At 41.5% G+C, this 27641-nt stretch overlaps 1 protein-coding gene across 1 annotated transcript; it reads right to left on the bottom strand.

The window, feature by feature from the left end:
* CAPN9 (calpain 9) lies at window positions 1–27641 on the bottom strand (the record flags this gene model as incomplete). The annotated part of the gene is made up of 20 exons (XM_079550809.1): window positions 1–27; window positions 818–876; window positions 2119–2235; window positions 3040–3118; window positions 4499–4567; window positions 7111–7175; window positions 7724–7781; window positions 8317–8397; window positions 9883–9919; window positions 10714–10922; window positions 11582–11739; window positions 12435–12595; window positions 16820–16897; window positions 18936–19021; window positions 19288–19371; window positions 19865–20033; window positions 20618–20751; window positions 21104–21222; window positions 21659–21728; window positions 27429–27641. 20 exons carry the CDS (start codon window positions 27639–27641, stop codon window positions 1–3), a joined length of 2073 nt encoding a protein of 690 aa, XP_079406935.1.

The following is a 27641-nucleotide window of genomic DNA, read 5'->3' as shown; positions in this document are numbered from 1 at the left end:
TCAGATGTTCATTGCCAAGTTGATGAACTAATATTGAAAGAAAGATCAAATTTACAATAAGTAATTTCAGGCCCTTCAGCTGTCTCCCCAAATGAAAGAGCAAAGTTCAAAAGCACTGCCTTGCTCCGATTTGACCTCACACAGGGAAGGGGATCTTTGTTCACTGGCTTTTATGTCCCACTCCTACACGGAGACCCTAGGTAGTATGCAAGCAGGACTTTCCAGTATTTACTTCTGTGCTTAGAGGGAAGAGGATAGAGCTCTTTGAGTACTGAATGCCAATAACAGCAGTGTGTTTATTTCCTTCACCACAGGCCACATGAGCTTTCACATTTGCTGTGCCAGGGAACTCAATGTGCATTGCCCCAGGAAGCTTCGGATAAGTGTAAAATCAGAGACAGACCATGTGTGCACCAGGAAGACAAAGTGAGCACAAAGAAAACAACAAGCCTATGCTGAGAAGATGAGGATGCACATTAACTGACATGCTGATTTCAACTCCTGAGGGAGTTGAAAGAATCCCGTCCCAGTTTGCTGCCTCTCCTTTCCCCCACTGTGAGCTGGCACCCAAGGAAGGTAAAAGCAGAAAAGCCAGAAGGGGGGATGGGAAGCTGTCTGTGTGCAATAGGGCAAGGAAGGAAATAGCACCAAGGAGATGTAATCAGTCTGTGTGCTGTAAAATCACAGCCCTGATGAAATCTATGGCAGACAGTCCTGTGCTCTCATGGACACAGATTTCACCTCCAGTTCTCATGTGAAGACCAAACACTAGAGAAGCCACATCATTTTGCTGGTGTTTATGAAGCTGTGCTCATACCTCGCCAATATTCAGGTTAATGAAATCCTTGTTTTTCACACTCAATGCTTGGAATACTCCTGAAATGAAAAGCAGGACACAGGAGCTATAAATATACTTCATTCATATTCATGCATGAGCTCCCCATCCCATATCGGGTGGCTGTGTCTAGGACAGGCAGGGCCTGGCACAAAGGCTGGATGCTTAGGGCTGCTGAGTGGTGGTGACTGCTCTGAAAAATGAATTCCTTGGAAGGGGAAAAGTCTTGCTGACTTCAGGCCTCTGTGAAAGCCTCACATCAGGAATCAAAAGGAAATGAATGCCTAAGAACTCAGATTTGGATAATCAGAAATGAAGCCAAGCAATTTGCATTTCTTTCTTCATCTAATTTTTCTCTCAGTACTTCATACTTCTCACAGAATCACAGAATGGCCAAGGATGGAAGGGACCTCAAGGATCATGAATCTCCAACCCCCCCTACCACATGCAGGGCCACCAACCTCCCCATTTAATACTAGACCAGGCTGCCCAGGGCCCCATCCAATCTGGCCTTAAACACCTCCAGGGATGGGGTGTCAACAACCTCTCTGGGCAGCCTGTTCCAGCACCTCACCATTTCTATTGCCACGGACATAACCAGGAAGTATAGAGAAGAAAAAACAAAAAATATTAGTCAGGAAAGTTAATTGTGATTCTCATTGAGTTGAGATGTGTTGTGTTCGAGTTGAGTTTGGAGCCACACTGATGATCACTTCAGTATTTATCCTGCCATTTTACTTGTCTCTACTGCTTCTGTTCCAAAACAAGTGGAACACTGCATGCGAATGAACTAAGACCTATGGTGCCTTGATGAGCAGACAACAGTATCTTCAGCCAATTGAAAAGAAACTGGAGGGAAGTGGTGACAGTGAGTCTGAGTACTGGGGAGAATCGGGGCTGAACCCAACAGGACACACAACTGCTCCATATTTTTATGAGTGAGATTTGGCTAAAAACTGGCTTGGCCCCCTATTCCAGTGGGTGAGACACAAGAAAAGGACACAACACAGACTTTGCCAGCATTCTTTACATGCCTTCTGCATTGCTGTGGAGTTTATGAAGCTGGCTCTATTCATGTGGGGAAATTTTCCATCAGCAGCAAAGCATTTTTCTCTTTACAGGAGAAAAGCTATTCTAAAGACAAATGCTAAACAGAGCTACTTTATGTTAGCCATTGAATATACACGCTTTACCTCAGATATTATGCAATATGTTTGATAGCAACCAAAAGTGGGTTTTTTTTTTTCAAAGGGAAAGAAATTCCAGAGGAAGAAGATACTCACGACTTGCATTCTCTAAGCGAATTAGGCAGTTTAGGAAATCATCAAAATCAATCTGGAACTGCTCATCAGAGTATCGGAGGACGATCAGCTGCAGCAGGTAGTTGTTGAGTTGATATCCTTCCCAAACACATACACAAAGGAAAAAATGAGCAGCCTCATAGAACAGGTAAGAATCTGCAAATCTGTACTAATGTTGAAAACCAATTAATGAGAGGATGTGCAATGACACACATCCACCCAGGAGGTGATCTGATTGTGAAGTGAATAACTAACTCTGAACAACAAATTTTGCAGTCACTGGATATGACAGACAACTCTGTCTCTCTGAAAACTGATTTCTGCAAAGCTAGGTGCTTTAATAATAAAAATACTTCTTGATGTTATGCAAACCCACTGATTGCTCTTCATAACAAACAGCTTACTCACTGCCCCTACACACCTGAGGTGGAGATGGGCTCCAAAGTGTTTTCCTTTAGGGTTTAACCCTGCAGTGTTGAGTTTTACAGAGCTCAACAAAAATGTAAACATTTATCTGACAAGCAAGAGGATGGAGCATGCCACTGGCCCATTACTGGCTGCATCCAGCCCCAGCTTGGCCATGCTGCTTCAAACTCTTGTGGGCACAAGGAAAGCTAAGGTTGGCCAAGCAAGTGCTCTAACTAAAGGGAAGTCTGATCTTACCAACATCTCTGTACACATTTCGGAAGAGGCTGCAGGGTCATCACAAAGGAACATGCAGGTTTTCACTTAGATGCTAAAAGTCCATTCAATTTCCCTCCTACATACCTAACACCTTCTCTGGGACTTAACGCTTCTTGCAGTTATGGAGTGCCCAGGGGGCATCATTGGTTGCAACCATCTTTGCCTACAGCAAATTTGCATGACTTGTCTTACCTGTAGTGCTCATAGTGCTTGTCTTACCTGCAGCTTTGAGAGCACTGCGAAGCTCATAGGAGGACATGGAGCCAGATTTATCCAAGTCAAATCGAAGGAAGATATTCTATTATGCAAGGAGCAGATGGAAAGTTCAGTATTTCCACATGAAAGGGAGAGCAGAAATGGCATACAAGGGCAAGGTATTTATCTGTGTGGCATAAGCACTCAGGAAAGTTGACAAGACTTTAGAGTAGATCTAGTTTGATCTGCAGTAACTGAGAAGAACATCTGGGCCCCAATTCTCTGTCATATAGACAGGCTGTTGTGAAACTTAAGTACTGCCAAACCCAAGCATTCAGAAATGATGAAGTGCTCTTCATAAAAAGAATTCTGTGATTTTTAAGAAGTAATTTTATCTGAGAAGGATGTATTTTTATTTGTCTTCTAACTTCTTTCTCCTAAGGCAGAATCCTGAATCTCTTTTCATGTGTTTCTCTATAATCCTGAAGGTAGAAACTAATTGTTTAACAAGAAATTGAGATTATCCCTTACTCATTTGCTTGTGGATATAAACGTTCTAAATACTCATGGTGTACCTGGTGCAACTGGTTTTAATTTTGACCTAAGTATTAAATAATGAAATGGGAGTTCAAATCCATCCTTTTAATGAGATGACAAACACAAATCTCCCTTAGAATATGAGTTAAATAGAGATGTTTTCACATTCAGTTTGAAATTTGCTATCAGATATATGTGCAATCTTCTTACAGAAGAAAGGATTTCTCAAGCTTCCTTATTAAAAAACAATGCATCTTTTGATAAAAGAGGTATGACATTAGGACCCAGAATAAGTGTTTGCCATTTCTGATGGCACAGACAAGAAGCAGAGAGCTGCATATTTTGAATGCTTGGGTGAAGTATGAATTCAGAAAAAAAAAACTATTAATGACCATGAGGAAGCAATTATAATGCCTTTATTTGAATATTCAGTCTGTGCCCTGATTCTGAAAGTCTGCTTCTTTTTACTGCCATATACAGCAGCAGGGAAATGTGTTTAAAATTGGAATCAACTTTCCCAGACTTCAGTGCTTTTGATTACTGAGAGATCGATAATGTAAATGCAGTGACTTATGAGATGATTGTTTCCTACTAGAGATGAATCATCATTTTCTTCTGTGCATCACTTATGTATCAGTTATCCTTAATTTTCATTTTGATTGGATTCCTTGGTAGCACCCACTACATTCTTTGTCCCAAACATACTTGATTTCCTTATAAAAATCTCTGTTATTTCCAGAAAACCATTAAGGTTTAGCATCATGGAAAGCCAAGGATGTCTTTAATGATCCAAAACAAGCAGTATACTTTTAAAACATTTATTTTGAGTTTAAATTTCTGGCTTATAAACACTCCTGTCTCTATTTTTGTCTGCATATGCATAATAAGCTAGGCAGGAAATAGCTACTAACATGGAGAAACAAATACAATGCATAATGTCACCTACTATCCATTTCTTCAGTTTTTCCCAGAAAACTTTGAACTCACTGAATTCCAGTTTCCCGTTGCCACTGGTCTAATAATCTGGATTAAGGAAAATAACACATTGTATACAGGTGCAAATTCCAGCTGAATTTACTATTTCTTTAAACATATAACATTACATTGTCTGGTGCCACTGAATCTGATGCAGGATTTATCATGAGGTGCAGCTCAAGCAGTTACAGTCATGGCTGTGGCTGAGATACTTAGGGAGCATAATGTGATAGAAAAACACAGCTGAACAATGCAGGCTCCACAGAATAAGAAAGACAGATCGCTCTGAGGCAAGAACAGCTTTGAATGTAAATGTGATCTAGATGATTCAGAGAATGAAATTACCTGATTAAAACAAATTGCTACTGTAGTTGAAGCATTTAGTCAACCAATGTGTTATTCAGTATTGTTATCTAGAGATGATGCTCTACTGCAGTGACTCCATCAAAGATTAAATGAGAGTTGTGAGACGAGGCTGGCAAAATCTGGTCTGAAATAATAGTCTGTAAATTAGTGCTGAGAGATGGTGACAAGATGTACCTGGACTTCACCGCTCCTGAAATGTGAGGGTCTTCTTAATACTTACTGTACTTAGTTACTGACGGTCACCTCACTCGTATTCCTCTTCCCCTTCCCATCTTACTTTTCAAGACAAAGCCCTTGCTCAGATGGACGCTAGCTCAGCAAGCGTTCACAATGGCCAGTGTGTGCCAAGCAGGGTCTAGCTCACCCTTATTTAAATAGCATGCTTTTGTTTAAGCTTCTGTACTGGTGACATTACTGAGGGCACCCACAGGTTCCATGGACACTGTCATTCCTATGAAAAATCTGTCTTTGTACCCAGCCGGGTTCTTCTTCCTGGTGTCATGTCAAGACTTTGCTCCCATCCCCACTGCTGCATGGTGACAATCAGGGAATTTGGTGGCACGTGACATGGAATGGACTTGCAAGCATCAACTCAAGCTTACATTTGTGTCCTTTTGCACCTCCATTTTACTTTAAATTCCATGACCATTATGAGATGATTGTGCCTGCATTCCTCTTGCTTCCAAAGCAGATGAAGAGATATCTCCCCATTAATTCAAAACTATGTAGAGATTTTCTTGGAAGCACTACAAAACATGGAAACTATTTGGTTATAACCTAAATAGTAGGAAATGCCATGAGCCAGGGTCAAGTGTAGACTCTTGTTCTGCTCTAAAACCATGTAAGGATGAGAGGTGAACATGGCTGGCTCCCTACTGAAGCTTGGTTTCTAAGGGAGGAGATTTAGGACTGGTCTGCTGTTTCTTGTTGCATGTGCACGGTGACGGATCTCCACCAGATTTTAATGTTATGGTCATAGCTTTTACAGGATACAGTTTTATTTGTTTCAGTTTTGTATTAGAAGTCTTTGAGAACATGCTACTGCCATCATGGACTTGAGCAACTGAAGGAAAACATAAGAATTTACTAGTTGAACAAGCAGGACAAAACTCACATATTAGATAGTTATCTTGTCAGAACTGTATCTGTTTTGTCTCTTGTAACAAAACCAACTATCAGAAAAGCGTACTACCAAAAATAGGTGTACCTGAAGAGAAGCCATACAAAATTCAACAGACAGCAAAATATTGCAAACGATGAACCCAGTGGAGAACTGCCAGGGCTGTGATTCATCAAATCTAACATCTATGCCGTCATTTAGCATTTATCACAGTCAAGCACATCCAGAACAAGCATAATTATACTATTCTTTTCACTGTCCATAGGAGAAGTCTAGAAAGCTAGCACAGATGTAGACACTTCCATCACAAATGCCTAAATTTAGACAGAAAAATCTTACCCACAAGTCTGTTTGCTGGAGTTCCAGAGTCCAGCTGAATGACCAGATTTACCAGCTTTTCATCTGGCTGTCAAAAAACCCACTGCCTTGATGTCAGTAATCTTTACCAATCTGCTGACTCCTGATTTTCTGACCCATAATTTCCATGCACACCTCAGTCTGGTGAATTCCACTCTACAGACAGCAGACCAGGGTAATACTTCAGTAATCTTTTCCAGATCTTTTTTTAATAACCTGCATCTTGAAAAATCCACTGTTCTGAATTTGAGATTTACTTGTACAGGTGTTTGACTTGAAGCATCTCCCTCTGAATTATGCAGCAGAAAATGGTCTGTCTTGAAACTCCTAACCCTGAATTTCTAAAGCAAAAATCAGGATACAACTTTCACTTTTATTTTCTTTTCCTTTTCAGTGGACAGTGTTCTGAACATGACATTATCGATCAACAGCCACAAACAGAAAACCTGTGTTTCTTCCTGCATGATAATGTAACAAAACCATACTGCATAGTTCTCTGCCAGCTTTCTTAGCCATGCCAAAACCGGTGAGTGGAGCTCATGAAACCAAGCAAGCAGCTACAAAAGCCAGCATGTATTTAAGCTATATGTGGAGATCTTGAGAAAACAGAAAAGTCTCAGAAAGTGGTCTATGTTTGACTATGGCTCTTTTTCTCATTTCCAATATCCATGACAGGCCCTGCTATGAACAATTATATTCAGTATTTGTTCAGCACCACGAGCACTTATTTAAAAGGATACATCCATAAGAGAAATGATGTTTCGGCATGAAATGAGACTTAACTTCTTGAATTTGATGTCCTTTGCTGAAAAAGGACAATAATAAGAAAGAAATCACTGGGCAAATCTGCCTGTTATAATTCCATAATAGAAAACAGAATTTCATAAGCACTGATAGCTGGCTCTTAGGCCTCATGTGGAAGAATTTGTGCACTGGAACATGAAGACATCCCACTCGGTATGGAAATCATAATCCAGACAGAGGAGGTATGAACTGAAGACATAAAAGAAAATATTCTCTTTGTTTCTGGTTATACAAAGGGCCTATGGCAGTGCCATGAACTATGTCCAGGTCTTACTAGTCCCATTCCCAGTCTCTCTAGAGCAGAGTAGTGCAGTGTAGAACTAGCCTCACTGAACTGACATGGGTCATGTCGGAGGCAGGGCAGTCAAGTGGTTAATTCACAGACTAGATGATTTTCCAGCTCTGCCCTGGCTGGAGGACACCATGCAAGACTAGTAACACAGCCTTTATTTTTCCATCTGTAAGGGAGCTTAAGAGCAGCTTTTATAAAGTTCTTTATGGCTCTTAACTGCATGCCACCAAGCAATAACAGAGATTATCAGTACTTACTGTTTTTTAATACTGCATTTAGAACATATTCAAGTTCTTCTGCAGCTACTTCCATGTCCTGAAGTTTAAAAAAGAAAAAGAAAAAAAGACAAAAAAAAAAAAAAAAAAAAAAAAAAAAAAAGCATCTGGTGCTTGAATGTTTCTAGAATAAGACATATAAAAAAACTCAGAAAATATCATCCCATTCACCTGCACTTTATTGCACCTCAGGAAAAGAGAACCATACAAAACCCAGAAAAGGCTAAAAATCAAAGAGCTAGCAAAATATAGAAATGCTACTGTGTGTGAGGCTGTCTGCAAGCAATCTTAAGATGGAACCATTGATTCAGAGGAAGAAAAACGCAGCTGGACACTGAACCGTATAGGCTCCCTAGGGACTTGAGTTCTAGTCCTGAACCTCCTGTTGCTCAGTAGGAACTGTGTCCTTCTTCATCTAAGTATAAGGCATGGTGACACCTGGTGCCTAAATGACACACTACAGCTAGGCACACTGCCCCCAAAACGCAGTTTTTGCCTCTCTTGGCCCTGGGAGGAAGCAGAACTCTCTCCTCCTTTCTATCTGTTGTCATCACACACAAAGATTTTGCACTCACCTTTCCTGAGATCTGCTCAAACAGTGCCCGGAACTGTTTTTCTTCCTCAGTTTCTTGTGGACTTGGGGTTGGGTTTGAAGGCTGCAGTATCAATCACAGTAAGAAACTGTATGTGAAACATGGTGTTTCTCCTGCACACGGTCCCTCTTTGCATCAGGGGACCACAGTGTATCTTACAAAAGGGTACATGTTCTTGAGCATTGTTTGCTTTGACGGCAAAACTTAGGCCTTCCTAGCATCTAGCTTTCTGAGGGGAGTCTCATCCCTCACTGCCTTTCCCCGGATGATTACATAGTGTGCCATTGCTTTGGCTACTTCAAAACCACAACCATCAGCACTGGAAAATGCCTCTTGTCTCGTCTCAACACTACACCACTCTGCTTCCACAGTCCTTGAACTACCTTGTTCAAGGAAGCACTTTCCAGAAGCATCATCCAGGGACTTCTGGCCCCTCTCAATGGCATCAACTAGAGGTGGCTGCATCTCAGCACTTTACCCAGGGCAATTGCATGCCTATAAGCATTTTCAGTCAACCGAGAGCCTCAGTATCATTGCAGGGTGTAGAGCCCCGGATTCAGTCTGCCAATGAGACATGCAACAGCGTCGGGCCATTGCTACAGCTGTGGTGATCATGCAAACAGAGAGCAGTTCTTGTGCCAAACACTGGGGAAAAGGAAGGCAGCCAACAGCACTGCAAACAATGCAAATAATTGAGCTTTACTTACTCTACATAAAGAAGATAAAATATAGGTGATATTTAGCATGCTGTCACCCTCTCAACACTGCTTGGTCATATTTTTTTACCAAATGCCTATTCTTCACTTTGTACTGCTCAGGTTTGGGTGCATTCCTTTAGTGATACTGGGCAGATTTACTTTGACCCTGAACGTGGCCCTGAGACCCTAGAAATGAAGGGGTACACTTGCTAGTTGGTCTCTGGAGAAGGTTTCTAATAAAGAGATTCACATAGAATCATGGCTTAGCTTGTTTGCGTAGGAATTCACACCACAACGAGCAGATTAGCTGCTGGGAAACGCTAAAACAGGAGCTGACCTGGATTCACCTGCAATTGGTGCTCAGCAGGCAGGTCAGGCCATTCAGGAATAAAAAGAATTTCATTGCTTCACTGGGCACATGCATTTACCAAGCCTTTCCTTCCAAGCATTGTGGATACTGGTAGGTTTGTATTCAAAACAAACATAGGTCTGTGGAAATTCTATTGCCTTTTATTTTTTCCACAATAAACAGAATTCGAACAGATATCAAAGGTCACGTGCAACCCCATGCTAACTAAATTTGCACTTTCAGTGCATCTGTGGTAGCTAATAGCAAGCTCTGGTCTATCTGACTGCCTTGAAGCAGCTGCAGAAGTACAGCAACTGTGATTTTGATTGTTATAGCTCTTTTACCATATTCAGCAGAACTGAATGCTTCAGTCACTCACACAAAGCTGGCAATTGTGGAACATTCCTGGGAAATGAATGTGTTTTAGCCAAAGACAGTAAAAGCAGTGTGAGCTGGCTTACACCAAGCTATCCTCTTGCTATTTTAACTCTGTGGACTTACCTCAGGGAGATCAATGGCAACATTTTCATCCAGATCCCTGGAGAAAACAAAACCTTATTCAGTATCTGAAGATGTTCAATGTCTGCTTGGGGTGGAAAGGGCACAAGCTTGCTCATTACATTTTCCAGAGGTGAAAGATAAAACTGCATTTTTTTCTTACTGAACTACTTATGTTTAGACAAAATTAATCAGAGAGATTTTTGCACAATTCAAATTTTGGCATGAGCCGTTATAACAGAATTTAAGCAGGACCTAGTGAAGGCAGAACCTCTGTGCATGCTGTCTGCAAAAGAATTAATCTTATTAATTGTGTATTTTTTTCCTCATTTTTTTTTCATACAGAATTGTCACATGGGCAGATTTTGTAAGGAAACAAAGAGGAACCAAACACTATTGCAGCCACATATTACTGAACAGCAGCAGGCAGCTAGCAGTTTTTCCCTGCAAGCTTCCATTGGATTCACCATGGCAAGCCATATTTCTTCCACCTCCTACATTCCTCTCCAAAATAGCCAGATTTAGCAAAAATGGGCAAATGCAGCTGCAGATGGATTTTTTCCAACCACTTTGAAAGCAACCAAGCAGATGAGCCTTGACCAAGTTCAGCTTCACATTGGAGGGCACGCTGCAGGCCAAAAGCCCATTTTCAGACCTTTCCTTATTCTCCTTACTAAGCAAATAAAAATCGCAGAGAAGCAAAAAGTCCTCAGGAGCTTCCCACAATGCGGCTCTGTCATAGGACTGGGCTCCCAGCATCCAGACCCTTCCCAGGAATTGGCAGCCCCATGCAGAGGAAAGCACCAAAAGGGCTGGTGCTTTCTGCTGACTTACTCAGTGATGGCCTTCTTCTCTGAAAAGATTCTCAGGCAGCAATCTGCCTCCTGGTGTGGCTCAAATGTGGTTGGAACAAGGATATAGTCACCTGGTGGCAGCTTGAATCTGTCAGACACTTCCCTTAAATTGATGTAGGTTTTGCTCCTGGCCTTGGAGGCATGGTACCTGAAGAAGTCTTTGCTCAAGTGTTCTTCTCCACCAGGGCTCTACAGGGGATTCAAGGCAGCACTGCATTGGTTGTGGTATACTGAGGGCTACCCCCACCCTCTTCCCAGTCATGCACCAAACTCTGCCTGACACAGTGCAACCCTGACTGTCACCCCCCTTGTCCAAGCACTCACAGAACTTAGCTCATGCTTGTTGGCAAGGACCTGAGGACACCCAGAGGACAATCTAAGGGGACACTAGGACACTGCCTTCCTGCATAAACATTTCCTGTTATTAAAGATCACAATTCCAGGAGAGGTGTCACAGAGCAGTGAGACTTCACGGTCCTCTTCTGGATGGAGAACATGCCTCAAAAGATTTTCTAATCCAAACTTCACACAGGGACAGGAACCATCATACACAGTGAGCCCCAAGAGGCTCACAAGATGCAACATCCCTTCTCTGGGAGCCAGGCAGGGAGATGACACAGTTACAGGGCTGATGAGTTTACCCTGGATACCCATGGGACTCCTAAATTCTCCTTTGAAAGGACTCCATCCTAACCAAGTCAAAATTCTCCATGGGGTTTGATGTAACCAAGAAGAGTATTTTAGGAGAAAGGGCCCTAAAAATATCTGATGATTGGCAGGATTACAAATCTGGAGAAAGATGCTAATATTGATGGTGCGGCTACTGCACTGTAAAAGCAATAGAGCACCTCATAAATGGAGTAGCCGATGCTTAGCATTTCAGCACCAAGCTTCCTGAGTTTACGACGATCCTTTTGCATCAGTGCTGCTATGAACGTGCAGTCGTTTTGACCATCGTCTTTCTCTGTCAAATGCAGCTTGATTTGTGGATTGGTCCAGAATGTGTCTGCCAATGTAAAGAACACCAGAACATTTCTCGCCTCAGAATAATACCACAACCACAAAAAAAAAAAAAAAAAGAATAAAAGAATAAAAAAGTAAACAAAGAGGACAATTAAGCTGAGGTTTTGCTCAAAATTATTTTTTTCCATTAGTTGTCATGCTTCTTTCCACTCAGCTCTGCAGAAAATTAGCCATATCCTGAAGTCCTTCATGGAGTTAGGTGTAGAAAAGATTTTAGGGCTGATATTTTATTAAGTTACTGTGGTTTAAATAAAGCTGTCAGCTGGGATTTTGTTCACAGTTACAATGATTCCATACTACTGGTGCCAATATGGAGTAACACAGTTCAGATCCACAGTGCTACTTCAGAGCCACATAAACATGCTGGCTGAGCTGGATTTTTGTCTCATTTTACACTTACTGCTGCATTTTAAGTGACTTATTTAGAGCTAGTACGGCTTGTACAAATGTAAGTGAGAGAGAAATCAGATCCAACAAACTTGAGAGCAAAGAAAGCAGTTCCTTTACCCCAAGTCTCAAGTAGGACTGTATTTGTACCTTTGGCTGGCTTCTACTAGCTGAGACTCAGCTGGCCTGTCCTATTTCCACAGTTGTAGCTCTAGGGTAACAGGAGAGGCGTCTGAGAGAGGTTAACGGCTTCTGTGTCTGTTTTTCATTTTCAAAGCAGTATCTACTTGCCTAGAAAATTTCTGCATCCTCCTGCAGTAGATCCCCGGACCCAGCTCCCCTCATGGATGGTCACCTCCCACTTGTGGGCAGTGCTGTCTTCCAGGGCATCTGGAGTCAGGTTGCAGATCTCAACTTTATCAAAATGCACTTTGAAGTCTTCAAATTTCATCCTGAGTGAAAGACATGGGAATTAATGGACAGTTATTCACTTCAGTGAAGGATGCCCAGACAAGAATTTACACGCCTGGGTCCCAGGGCCAGACTACCAGTTCACATGGATTTGAATAGCTCCAGTGACCGTGGAGATAAGCTGGATGCCCACAGAGGAAGAAGATAACTTTAATTCATTGTGGTGGTGTAAAACACAAACAACCCTACTGTCATAGTCTGATTTTGACATCTCTTACACCTTTATTTTTACACTAATTTTATTCATTTACAGTTGAGTGTAAGATACAGTGAAGAGACACTGGCATAAAACCTACTGCAAAAAGAAATACTTAACCAACTCTGTCCCCCTCTGTTTGGACTTCCAGATTCTAATCCTGAGTTGCATCCATACTGACAGAGAACCAACCAAAGGATGGCAGGCATCCACGTAGGAGCCAAGTTTGCCTACAGATCATCTGTGCATTCAACACCAGCCACATGGCAGCACTACAAGTGACACACTGTGATGGATTAGCCAGGCTGTGGTACAGCTAGCCTGTCTGCACTGTAGTTAAAGTAATGTTTGGGCCTCTGGCAAGGTTCTTTGGCTCAAGTTTCTCACCCTTTCCTCTATTATGGATGCCTGGGACTTTGTCTTAACAAAAACATGCAGCAAGCAGAGGGGCAAAAAGTATATTTGGACTTGAATAAAGACACCAGCTTGTCCTTGAAAGTGATATGGACACTGCTGGAGTGTCATACAGATTGCAGTATATGTATTTTAAACCCAAGCTGGATACATACACATGATCACTGAAAGGGGAGAGTTAATGCCAAAATACAGCCATTTTTGAGTTTCTATGTTGGATTGGTCAAACTTAGCCTACTCAGCATGCTAAGAAGCAGATAATTCATGGGATTTTAGCTAGCAAGTAAATTGGAAAAGAAATGACAAACTTTCTGGCTGGGGAGCTGAGTATTCAGGGCTGAGCAAATAGCCAGGAAAAGGAACAGCTGGAGGCAGGCATAGTGCATAGAGTGCAGTCCTGGGCAAAGGGACTAAGCAGAGAAACTACTCCCTCCTGACACAAATTCCTGTAGCTATCCTTTTTCTCCTGTGACTAATGCATAACAGATAAAATAGAATAGAAGGAAAGTGAAAGCTCTTCAAGACCATATGTATATCTGTGCTAGTGGCAAATAGGACCCAGCTAGCAATCAGTGCAGCTCACTGGATAGATCATATTCCATTTTTCTGCTGTATAAGAAATGGATTGTCTATGGTGTCAATAATTTACACCTGCTATGGGCCATTTTACAATATTTTTTTCAGTGACGGATGAAACAGTAGAACTTGCGTTCCTGGGATTTTTTCTCTTTCTTGTCAGCTCATATGTACTGCTGGCCTTGCATGCCACAGGCTCTGTTAATTCTTACTGTGGTGCTCAGTAGACTATAGCAGGAGCAGTATAGCAAAATCTCTGCCTCTAATTTCCTGGCCATTCTAGGCAATCTGGGGCTCTCTGGAAGCATGCTGCAAAGTAGATGAAAAAATTGCACTTTATGGATCAGAATTGGCTTCTAAGAGATAAAACATCTATTTTGACTTCTGTAGGGCTGTCCTAAATTTCCACCGGTGAAGGCGAGAGAAGATTCCAAGCCTCTGATTTTATAAGGGAAGAGACTAAGGCAAGTTAGAAGCTGATTTCTTAGTCAACAGTAGGATATCTTTTTCCTATTTCGTAGAATCATCATTTCATCTGCCATGACAAGACAGATCTTTACTGCTAAAATACTGACAAAATACCTTTGGGACAGTTAATGAGGTAAGCAACCCTGAGCATGTTACCATGAAGATTTTCTTCAGCTCAAAGAACAGAAAGTTCAAAAGGACTTATGAGATGACTTTGCTCACCTTGGCTGCCTTATCCTGTGTACTGTTTCACAACCATGCTGCCTTTTTGGACTGAGTGAAGCCACTGTGATGAAACAACACTTATCTTCCTTTAAACATCCTGTAGCTTTTGGTCAATTTTCCCTTCCTAACTTTCCTATTCTACCTAGCATGAAACCAAATGCAATACATGAGAATAAACAGGAGTATTTCCTCTTCTGCTTCCCATGTTTCATTTTAACAAAAATGAGTGTGTGCATGAGAAATGACCATTGCTTTTTGTGCACATGAAATAAGCTGGGTCCAAAACCTGGAGCACAATTACAGAAGTCGTTCAGGAATGCACAGTATGTTTCTTGGTCTTCCTCTCAGTTTGCAGACACATTAAGAAATGACATACAAATGACTTGTTGAGCTCTCTGACTGTATTACCTAACATTAGGTCTACTTCATAGAAACTAGTTGTCACTAACAAGAAAAGTGGCAGTGCACCTAATGTTATTTGCTAAGTACAATGATAATGTGCATCACAGAGAACATGTTTTGAACTCTTGAAGACCTAATTACTTTGCTACTCACTGTTTCTAGCAGCAGGTTTAAAAACACAAAGATCACTGCAGCTTTCCAGGGAGACAAGCCAAGTCACCACCAGAAGTCCTGGTGAACAGGCTGGCTGAAGGTCCCCAGCTACAGAAGTAACAGTAAAGCTACATCTCTTCATTTAAACTGCATCAGCAGTAGGAACAAACTGAAAGCAGGGGAGAAGCAGCTCTCTTCATCTTGTTCCTCATTCTGACCACTTCAGTGTCTTTAGGGATTTACCACAATCATTGATCATGCAAAGTCTGTATACTTGTCCTGATGGGGAAGCCATCAAAGTGTGTCTTAGAAAGGGCTAACAGACAAACGCTCCCTAAAGAAATACACAAAAGTCAAAAGGCATCAGGATAAATAAGTCTGATGGACTAGGTGGAAAGTTTACTGGTCTCAAACTTGTTTGACTGGTTTTGGAAGAATTTATTATATTTTACATATGATTTTTGTCCACTTAACCACTTCATGGAAAATTTCAGTCCCAATGGCTTTTGTTTCTGCTCTCAGTGTCTGAGATGCTGTATGAAGAAGATCAACATTTGCCTGGGCGTGGTGAATCTCATTCATTTTACTGACTTTCTGAGGATGTACTTAGCTATCAGTAGCAAAATAACTAAAAAACATCACATGTAAAAATGCTTAAGTAATGTATCAGTCACTGGTCCTACTTCCATCAGGAGCTATTAAAGTGTAGGTGTATGGGAACTGCTGAGTCACAGCCTGAACCTCTGATTGATCACCTGAGGCGAGCCATGAGTCAGCCAGAGGAGCACAGGTGAAGGCAATTCACCTGGCTACCAGTAGAGAAGGATCTCTCCTGGAGATTGCCTCTACTGGTGTTTTGTGGGTGAGCCCAGTATAAGGATAAGCCTTCCATTTATTCTCTTTTGTTATCATAGTCTACTTTGCCTAACTCTCTTGTTTATTTTGTGTTTAATATTCTTATATATTAATAGCCTAATATTCTTTGATTATACAGTAGGATAAACGATTTTATGTGACTAAATGCTCTTTGTCATCTTTCTTATATCACTTGTCAGGCCTGAAGTTAACTTGTGGGAGAAATACTACTGCTGAATACCTCTCTACAATTACCTCTGTGTAAAAGAGATAAGCATCTGGACCCAGAAAATATGATCAGACACACTGTTAGTAGAGCATGGCATGGCTGACATGGGGTAGAGTGGGAGAGGGAATCTTGTGCAAGTCAGCCATCTGCTCTGTCTGAGGTAGTGAATTTGGCATGAAGAACGCTTCACACTTCTAAAGAAATTCCTACAATTCCCCCCCCCCCCCTTTCTTTTCATCTTTTCTTAAATCTTTCCATCATTTCACACACATTCTGGTGTTCTTGTACTTTCTGTAACATAGCATTGCTTATAAGCACTTCCTTCTCTACCAGTGTATCACTAACATCAACCCTGAAGGCATTTCATAGCTAATACAGTGTAGAACAATGCTCCCTTGTGTGCTTCAGTTCCTGTCAGGGATTTAAAGGGTATTACAGCCATGGGAGACGCATAGTATTTGAAATATGCTAATATCATTAACTAAACTGATATTTAAAACACTTTTTGTTAATAAAATACATATGTACTCACATGAAAACATGCAGTACCTTCTCTCTCCTAGGAGGAAACTGAGCATTTGATCACTCACATTTCTTCCTTATCACTCATTTTGATCACTTGTGCCTTGATTTTTTTTTTTTTTTTTTTTTTTTTGACCGGAGTCATGCTTCAACCCTGTGGCTTACCAGAACTCTCCATCATCCAGTGCTGTCTGAGCCAAGCGCTTCTGCTCCAATGGGCTGACCAAACGCCACTCTAGAGAGCTACAAGAAAAAAAAAAAAATTAAGATATACTGTGAATAATAGAATATTCTGAGTTGCAAGGGGATCCACATGGATCACAAATCCAACTCTGTCGTTAAGTCCAACTCCAGTAATTGAATGCAACTCCAGCAGAGTATATGGCATTTAATTTCTCCTCACTCAGAACAATTGGCTGGATACATCTGGAAGAACAGCAGCTTGCAGATATGTTTTCTTTGAGCAGCACACACAAAGATGGATGCCTTTAAAAGATTTCCTGAACCCTACTACCATTTCGCCTGGTGGTATAGGCTCAGCTAACATACCTGGAAGGAGGACTGGGACAAAGATATGATCCTGCCTGAACTATTCTTTGCACTCAGCACTGGGACTGCTGCCAGGCATTGGAGATAGGTAAAATGTGGTAGTCACTAACACCAATATTTTTGTAAGTCACAGTTCTCCTTAAAATCTGTTTTTCATCTGTAGACAAACATTTCGACAAAGTTGACGTAGAGGAAACCAAATAGGCTCCTTGCCCTGTACAGAGAGATTTGCTGAAGTAGCTGGGTTGCAGATAAAATCCTTGCCTCCTTTTTATTTATCTTTACGTCTCCAGCTGCAGCAGATCAAAACCAAACAAAAATCTACTAAAACTTTTATTAAAAAAAAAAATAGGAAATGCCCTAATGCATTTATAGGCCCTGATAGCATGCATAGAGCACCTCTTGTGAGGTTTTCAATTCCAGCAATCATTGCAAAAAGTTAATGCAGATTACTGCATTGACCAGGGAGGTTCTCTGCCTTAGCAAAGCTTTGCTGTGGTATCCTGAGTCCCAGAAATCCTCCACAGCGCAGAATCAGATCTCTGCTTTACAGGGACAGCATTTTCAATATACAGCCTGAATTGTCAGATGCTTGTCCTGATCTGAACCTCTCTGTTCTTTTGAGATTTCATCACTCATTGTATGTGCAAATTATCCACATTTTTTTTTTTTATAAAACAAAGGATTTGAGATTATGCAAAAATATTTCATTGATTTGCATTCAAAGGAGTGCTAGAGAGGATTAGAAGTCGCAGCAATTTTAAAGGCCCAGCCAGGTTATGGCTTCTCTCTGTGACATCTGTGTGAACAAGAAAAAACTCAGTAGAAAAAAAAGAAATAAAAAGGAAGTGAGATTTCTATGTGTACGAATAAACTGGAAATCTGTTTGTTGGAGGGGAGATGTGTTATTTTTTACTATACGCCTTTTTCTTTTTTGTATTATTTGTACTTCATTTACTTTTAGTAGTAGAAGCAGACTGCTTTTCAGACCAATCCTACTGTGTTTTTGTGTCTTCCCACAGCTTTGAATGGCACCACAAGGAGAGAGTCTCATCTAACTATCTTATCATAGAATCATCATAGAATCATTTGAGTTTGAAGGGACTTCTAAAGGCCATCTAGTTCAACTCCACTGCAATGAACAGGGTTTGCCTACCAGCCTTACCTTGGACATCTCCAAGGACTGGACACCCACCACCTCTTTGGTAGACCTGTCCCAGTGCTTTACCAACCTTATCATGAAAAAAAAATTTCTTATGTCCAATCTAAATCTCACCTCAAGGTGACCTATTCCTAAAATGTTTAGAAACCCAAAACAGAAATGTAGCTAGAGGGGGTGACACAACATCAGTTTTAACTTTATCTATAGTAAGATTAAGTATGGATTTTGTGTTACAAGTACTACAGGAACAGGCTTGTATTAAAAAAAAAAAAAAAAAATCACTTCAAACATATAATTTTAGGGAGTGTCTTAAAATTCACTTATTTATATTAATGCATGATTTTTGCTAGTACTCTATTTTAGGGCTAAACAATCTGGACAGTGTCCCATTAATTGAGCAGCCCTGAAAATATTGAGGATGACAGCCAGTGTGACAGTAATATTGTTAAGCATATGCAAATCCTTAAGTTAATTATCTGTGAAATTACTGCATCTACAGAAAGCTAGATGTAGAGCAGCAGATTGATTTATTTTTTTGCATGGTGAGTGTATATGGCACAGTGCACGCACTTATCGCTCCAAGGCCCGTTCCACTCCACTTCTCCCCAGGGGTTCCTTATTCTTATGAGCTGCACTTTCTGGCCCTGATAGCTCACCTGCAGTAGAAGGAAGCAGAGAAAATATTGAGTGTCATTAGCTAGGGAACAGGACTTCTCCAGCATGCATAGGTTGGAGAAGTTGGTGTAACTGGCAGGTTAAAGGTGCACTGCTACAGGAGACGTGGGAGGGAAAGATGGATGGGAATTGGAATCCCTCACTCAGGATAATTCCTTCCATCTCTTAAGAGTAGTAGGCACTCTTTTATCTTTTGACCATATTTCTCCTTGCCCTGCACTGCTGACAAAAGCCAGAGGAAACATACCTCATCAATGCCAGTTACAGAGTAAGCATGGCCCTTTATGAGGCCAAAGGGTGTCCTGGCTTCTGACTCGGCAGCACTGCTGGTCTGAAATATGGAAAACAATGTCAATATATCTCTTTTCATGGTGAAGCTGCAAGCAGTACCTCTTGGTCCCTTCCAAGAATCAGATGGAAGACCAGCAGCTAAACAGCATTGTAAACAGGCAGTTTGTCTTTCTGCTCCATGCAGGCAGTGATAGTGCAATGGTCTCCTCTGAAAGGGAACTCCTTAGAGCTGTGTGATTTTCTTTTTTGGAGCGTTGTGCGCTCTGAGGGAAAACAAGGTGATTGCAGCCAGGAAATAAAGTTCATTCTTCCCATGTGCTCATACTAATGTCATCATTACCTTAAATACCATAGCCATCACCTGATGAAATATGCTGAATCTTCTTTTCTTTTAAACAACTTTCAAACTAGGGATTACATTAATATTACATATCTATCATTTCATAGCTATTATTTGCAGAGTCCAGTGCATATTTTTAAATGCAGAAATGACAAAACTAAGCTGAGAAAATCAGACCCCATTTCTTACTCACATCAATAGAGCAGCCCACCATTGATGATCTTTTCAGAGCTTTCTCTAGGATTTCAAAGAAATTGTCAGGAGCTTTTTTAACCTCATACATTTCTCCCACTCCACCAGTGAAATCCTCCATGGCTTCTATTGTACTGCCTCCTTTCAGAGCCTCATAGCTGCCATTCAGCCTGGAAAACACATGTGAGACATGCTTTCAAAACTTTGAAGATATCCATGTGTGAGAGCTTTCTCACATAGGTATAAAATTGCAGCAAGGGCACTCAGATCAAGAGAGGTGTCCCAGATCGCACCCAGGAGATATGTGAGGTGTATTGGGAACCTTCTGTTTTACTTGTTCTTTCCTTTTTAATTCATTTGATCCTCCATACCTTAAAGCCTGGGGGTTTTCTTTTGTTCGTGCCAGTCATCAGGTTGGCAAGGGCTGATATCTTTGCATTATCAGTGGCTAGCTACCTCCCAAATCAGTTAAAAATCTAGAGTTAGCCAGAACCATCATTTGAGTATCAGCAGTGACACAAATGGCAGGATTCAGGCTTTGATCGAGCTCTACTGCTGTAATGTCAGATTGTATCTAATGATCTGATGGAAGATGGATGAGCTCAAAAAAGATAGACATAATATCTTTAGGTCAGGGCAGCAGCAAATGATAATAATAATAAGAAAAACAGGATAGAAGCTGTTAGCTTGAATTGTGTATAATGTATTTACAAATAATGAACTGTGAATGTACAGTGTGGTATACCAGACTTACTTGGCATAGGCTTTCTCTAGTAAAGCACTCCAAAATTCATTGTGTTCAGCTGAATGTACGAATACCAACCGGTCTTTGAAGGTGGGCAATCGATCATCAATCACAACATCCAGCCACTCATTGTGCTGCCAAAACTATTTAGAAAGGATGGAATGTGAATTGGTTGCCAGCATGTCATTTCCTGAGCATAAGAATTTGGTGTTCCAGTGCTTTTAAGCATAAGTTAGTGCCAATGAAAGGCTTTCTCAGAAGTCAAAGATAAACCATCTATTCCCACTAAGCTATGATATGTTGGTCTGAAGGAAGGACACAGTTCAACTCTTGATTCATCTTTAACATCTTATCTCCTAAGAGAGGTTAGGAGGGATCTCACTTTCTGTCAAGTTTTCTCTGGAATAAGTGACAGCCCCACCACAAAGCAAGACACAATGTGCAACAATCAACTGACCAGAAATGTTATCATGCTGTGCCAGATGTTCATCTTACCTGGAAGTGAAATATCCCAGCATAACCTGGCCCAAAATTTTGCTCCAATGGCACTACTCTTGCTAGTGTTTTCTCATTCAGTGTGAGAGAAGCTATGGCTGCTAATAGCCAGCAGTCACCTGTGAATTGAGAAGGGGGAAGAAAAAGCTTCATTTTCTTCCATTTGAGAGGAAAAGAAGGTGTTGTGGGGATGAGGGGAGATGTTGTCACAGACAGCTGCCATTCCCATTGAAAAGTTATCCTGTGTGTCCCAGGAAGAACATCCCCAGGAAGTGTCCGTGACCAGTGAGTGCAGTTGGGAAGTGCTAGGGGATGAAAAGCTCCTTTGGGCTCCCAGTACATTTGCATGGTGATCTTTCCTTGGCCTTGAATCCCACTGCACCAGAATGACACTTGGCAAACATGGAAGCATGCCACCAACAAGGTGGTTATGGGCAAAGTCAGCATGGGAGGTGACTCCAGTCTGACTGCTGCTATCGGTTCAGGAGGGACAACATCCCCTCACTTGTGAATATATGCCTACTGCTCTACACAAGCTGCAGAGGAATCACTCACCAAGATCCCCTTGGCAAATGTCAGTTCTTGTGGCTCCTCCGAGGATAAACTTGGGATCTTTGACAATGTCCTGGAAGAGTGGGAGTGAGACATAGAATGACTGAAAACATGCCAGAAAATACCGCTGTCACTCTGACCCCAGATGTGTGGCACCCTGCATATGAACCATGTTTTCCTGAGCAGCGTAGCCACCACAAAGAACTAGATGAGGAATCCCTACTAATTAATTGTAATGTAGAGCAATTAAAGAATTAGCTATCCTCATTTCTTCCAAATTAGTTGGCTATTAATGAAAGGCTGGCATTCTTTGTTCACCCATAAGCAATTATTAAAACATAGTACATCCTTGTTCAGAATCCCAAAGTTAAGCTACAAGCCTGGCTAACGCTTGCTTTTTTTTTGTTCCTCAACAGCTGAAAAAGAAACCCTAGAATTGGCAATTTACCTCAAACACAGTATTATGTCTTGTATTTACCTGCACATAATATGGACTTATGGTTGTCAAACACTGTATATTCTATTTCCTTCTCAAATAAGGAAACAAAAAAGTACACTCCAGGCTTGTTTGTTTTATATAGCTGGTTTTTAGGAGTTGTTTTTTAATACTACCCACCCTTGTATGCTCCGAAGTTGGAGAGAGTATGTGATCATGATGGCATTAAAGTAATTCTCAAGTATCTCAGCAGGATAGAAAAATTGAAGTGGTAAACCCACAAAAGTGGCAAAACCCCCCTTCCCTCCTCCCCTTTCCAATGAACTGTAAATTGGATTGAACTGAGTAGGAAAGAGAAGAGGATAATATGTAATATTCTACTGGAAGATTTCCCTGATATCCTACTGCAGACCTGTTGCCTGAAGTTCTTTTATTCAACCATCAGTTTGCCAAAAAAAGGCAAACTAAAGAAGAAGGAAAAACAGCAGAGTTCATTCAATCACTTAACCTGTGCAGCTGTCCATAAGGAAATTGGGTTACTCTTGGTTCATGTCAGTGCATTTTGGGAGGTCATAAGGATAGGATACAGCTAGTTTTGTTCAGCTTCCTACACTTACTCATGAAACATCTGCCACGGGCTGCTGCTGCAGCTTGGGCTGTGACCAGATAAATCCCTATTGCTGTTCTCATTTTTGGCAGCAAAGCCTGGGCATGCCCCAAATGTGCAGCCTGACTTTTTGGTCTGTCAGGTCATGCAATGCTTTGTAAGGATTTGCAGATGGCAATGGGCTGGTACTGATGCTGAAGGGAACAGCGGATGTACTAGACAGAGTAGTTGGCTGTTTGCAGATATCATGCCTGAGAGTTCAGCTAAGATGCACACAACTTGCATCATATCTGAACGTTTTTAAACAAAAAGCACAGGTGTGTTTTTTGGACAGTCAGAGCAGGTTTACTGCAGCAGCAGCAGTACGAAAAGATCGTGCTGTATGTCATTCCATGATGGGCAATGCGCAAGCATTGTCTAGTGAGCCAAGCCAAGGCATGCCAGTGCCACTTTTTCATTTCCTCACGCCTTCCTAGTAAATTTTGTTGTATTCATCCACTTCCTGTGAGGTGGCTGTGCCAGACATGACCAGCATTACAGCAAACCATGCAGCTCATCACATCAACCACCTCCCTGCTTACAAGAGCAAATTATCCATGACTTATCTGTTGATGAGTAAGCTTCTCTTGGCAAACTCACCCTCCAATGGGTGGCTTGTGCTGATCCACACAGCCTGTCTCCATATTGCTGAAAGCCTTTATACAGGTCTGAGGTGTTCGAAACTCTCTTGTGGACTGGACAAACAGGAGGGAAGAGAGGAACATCTGCAGACTACTGGTGAATGTGTTTGAAATGGCCCTGGCTATAGCAGCTTTCTGCTTTCTGCTTTGTGCCCACAGAGCCCACAGTGCTGCTCTAAGGCAATGCTATCCTGAATCCTCTTCAAAGCTCTTCAAAGCTCACATTTAAGACAAGCAGTGAGTGACCCAGTCTTTCAGAGAAAATACACATCCCTGTCGAACATGTAACAGGGACTCTCCCATAGCACCTGGAGCTTGACAGGTCACCAACACTATTCCATCCTTGTCAGAGTGCTATAATGAGGGTGAAAATGATCCAGGTACTATATCTACGTGTGAACTTACCTGGCTGTCGCTAGCTGATAAGTGGCTTTCTGTGACTTCAGTGTTGGAGAGAGCGGTCCTTAGAGAAAAGCCGCAAGTCAGCACTCTCCCCGTCATTAACACTCTATTTGGACAACAATCCTCACTGCCTACTGCCAGTTTTAGCTACTGAAGCACACACTGCAGGAGCCAATGAGCCAATTCTAACAGCTGAGGGGAAGAAAGAATCACTTAGATGGCTGAGGAAAATGGCACACAGCCACAGAAAAGAAAGCAACACCTACGAAGCCAGTCCCACAGAGGCACCATATGGGCAGGAAGCTGATTTCATATTTTGTTTGCCTTTGCTGTGGAGGAGGTGGTGGTGAGGTTGTATCCCCAGTGTACCTGGCACAGGGAAACCAAACAGCACCTCCCTGTCACCTGGCCCACCTGCTTGTTAAATACAGCCAGTCATGTGTGGATGGGATGGAAGTGATAAAAGCACAGCTCATTGCCTTTAGACATGAGTACTGTGATGGCTGATAATGTAGCTGATCTTCAAGAACATGCCTTATTTTAGCACCAGTGCTTCTGGGGAATGTGATTCTCACAGCAAGCACTGCATTTAGCAGTTACCAAGAAACTCTGTGTTAACAAAGATACTGAAATACACTGACACAGACATAAATGCTGCTGAGCATTGTGAGTCATTGCTCTTTGCCTATTACACAGCTCTACAGCTAATAAATGAGAAAATGTTTTCAATCTCTGTGTCTAAAGCAAGCACAAATGAAAATCAATGAAAAGGAATTTAAAGGACTTTGAGTGGACTTGTGTCACGTTCTCTGCTACGCAAAAGAAAACCAAGCACTGCAGATTTATGAGTGGAAGTTATAAAAATACTGTTAAAGGAATTTTCAGTCTGGGTACTATATAAATTTTAATCAGTTCATTCAGAACATTAAAGGACAAAGCCTAAAATTAGGCCCTGCATTCATGCACAGCAGATAGCAATTCAAGGTTTCACCTGCAGAACGGTGTTGCCTAGAAGCAGGGCAGGGCAATGTTCAGGGAGATGAAAGGAGGCACCTGTACCTCTCCTGCTGTCTATGTTTCTTTAGAGTTACCAGAAGATAAATGACATCCCTTGGGTATCTGTCACATATGGGAGATATGTGGAGATCTAAGAAAAGCTGAGGCTGTTTGGTGGGGTGTTATTTTTTGTTATTATATTTCTCTGTCTGTTTCTAGTATATAGTTCCTGTCAGACCAATGGCTGTTTATATTAGGATAATTTCCTTATTATTCTTCCTGTAAACCACGGGTAAAATATATTTGACTTCCTTTTCTGGTTTTTCATTCTTTGTCTTACAAGTCTCTAGCTTTTCCAGACACTGAGCTATTAGAAATAAGTGACAGATATACCAGTTTAACAGTTGAATTCAGATATAAATTAACAAGGAAAGAGAAGGAGAAATACAATAAGAAAACGGTAATTTATTCTTAGCATTATTCTGAAATTTTATTAAGGCCTAATTTCAAAGATTTCATTTGCAACGACAAGGGATTACCAAACTAAACTGCTAAATATCTTTCTGACTCTCCGAGCACTTAAGATTTATGTAGAAATCTAGGTGTTCCCCTGATGCAGTTCACTGCAGTTGAAGACTTACAGACTTAGGGTGGCTGAGGGTCTGGTTCACATTGTGTACAAAGGTCTATGCACATGAAAACAAGGAGAAAGCCTTTACTCCCATTTCTGAACTATATCAGGGTGCAAATTTGAGGGTTAACATTATTTTGCCCTGCAATTACCTGCATGCATTGTGCTACGCTATGCTTCAGTGGAGCCACTGTAAAACACTGGTAGGCAAAGCAGGCAAAACCAGCCACCAAGAAGCCATTTGAGCTCTGATACCCACATGCAGGGGCGGTGCTGTTGGGCTCACACTGCCAAGGCACACAGCTTGGCCAGCTGAGCTGTGATATCAACCTCGCACCTGCTCCAAGCTCATACCCCACCTGCAAAATGCTAAGTCAAAATGATGTTACAGTGATTGTATTCGCTGCTGTAAGTATATATAAGCATAAACATAATTATAATGTGAATATTTATACTTGTAAGTGTATAAATATATTGATGGCTAATAGAGATGAAAATAATTCAGCTTAAATGCTGAGGAGTTAAAGGAGAGTTTAACCTTGTTTTTTGGGTCCTCAAAGTCTCCCCTGAGCTGTATCTCTTGCTGTGCTGCTCACAGAAGTTCAATTTTTTTATTTTTTTATTTTTTTTTTTTGCATGGTGGAAATTGGAGCAGAGTAAAGGCAGAGACTGTATCAGGTGAGTTATTTATCATAGAAAAATTTCCGCTTCAACTTACAAACACCCAGAAGCTGAGCACAGTAAGAACAACAGGCAGACCACCCTCTTCTGTCCTGGAGTGCCACATACAGGGACACAGAAGCTCTCAGCTGCTACCAGTCACACCTTGGAGGAAGGCAACTCACACCTCCAGCCTGCTCTTGGGGCAGCCCACAGCCTCCCTGTCTTTCAGGGCAATATCAGACAAGATGGCATCAGTGCCATTGGGGCCATCTCTTGGGTTTTCATAGCTGAAACTTGTTGAGGAGTAACGGCTTCAATAACACCGCAGTGGCACTCCATCAGCTATCAGACAATAAGGCATTTGAATGCTTCTCATGGATTAAGTGAAGCTAAAATATAAACCCAGCTTTAAGCTTCTTTTGTTCTTTGTCGCTCATTATCACTATCGACAAAAGTAAGCTATCTACTGAGTGAGAAGCTTTCAGACTATGAAGGAAAAGAGAATAAATGTCAAGCATTAGCAAAGAAACGAAATTAGCCACAAATTTTCTGTGGCTACTAGTTAAACTTGGTTGATGATGGGTTTGTGATCTGAGAGCATGTGACTGGTGAAGCTTCAGGCTATCACTGTGTTATTAATGACTGTTATGCAAGATGCATTAAGAGATGCTCATCGAGCCCTTGGCTACTGCGGAATGGCTCAGTGACTGTGGTATGTACTTCATGAAGGAAGCATCTCATTTTTAAAAGTGAAAAGTTTTTTTTTTCTTCCTGTTTAGCCTTAATTATGAATTTCCTCTATTAAGAACACTTGTTGTTTAGATAGTTATCACATCACCGTGATGCATTCCTTGCAAGCTCTCACATTTTCATCTTTACACTACTTTTATTTAGCAATAATGTAGGAGAAAAGCCTGATTAGAAGTTACTTATGCATTTATATAAACATGTGCACATTAAGTGTGCCTGCACATTAAGCTACAGGAGGCAGAGCAGAAGAAAAACTACATACAATATTTAAAATGAAAAAACTGAAGGCCTTCAGACAAGCAAGGGAAAATGGACAAATTATAGGATTTTTCAGGATAGTCTAAAAAGTTATGTGCTTCAGAAACACTTGCAATGTTTTATGAAAGATTTTAGCATTTACAACAGTATCCCTACCCTTCCACCCCTCTCTGCAGTTGTAAGCCAGCAACATGCAAATCTGCATTTGCTGGAAGGCAAAACCTTCCAGCTCTGCTCCTTGCTGAGAGGACAAGACCTCACAGAAGCACCCCAAGCAGACATCACGTTTCACTGCTGGATGTAGCAGCGATCCCACGGAACAGTGGGCTGAGTGGACATTGTGTACTCACCCCAGGCCTCTTCCAGAGGAAAGGAATCGGTGGCTTTTCACTGAAGAAGAGGGAGGCATTACTGGCGGGGAAGTCAGGGTCCTCAAAGAGGCAGCCACTGCGCAGGCACTCCTGCTTCAGCTCCTGGTAGCCCTTCCCTGAGCTGTGGATGGCACGTGCCTCCTGTGGCACTGGCGGTGGCCTTGGCTTTGAGTCGTGGAGGAGGTAGGGCAT

Source organism: Tetrao urogallus (genome assembly GCF_951394365.1).
Source record: "Tetrao urogallus genome assembly, chromosome: 2".
NCBI classification, from domain to species: domain Eukaryota; kingdom Metazoa; phylum Chordata; class Aves; order Galliformes; family Phasianidae; genus Tetrao; species Tetrao urogallus.
The sequence above is the reverse complement of the archived record's forward strand: the minus strand, read 5'-3'. Positions and strand labels throughout refer to the sequence as shown.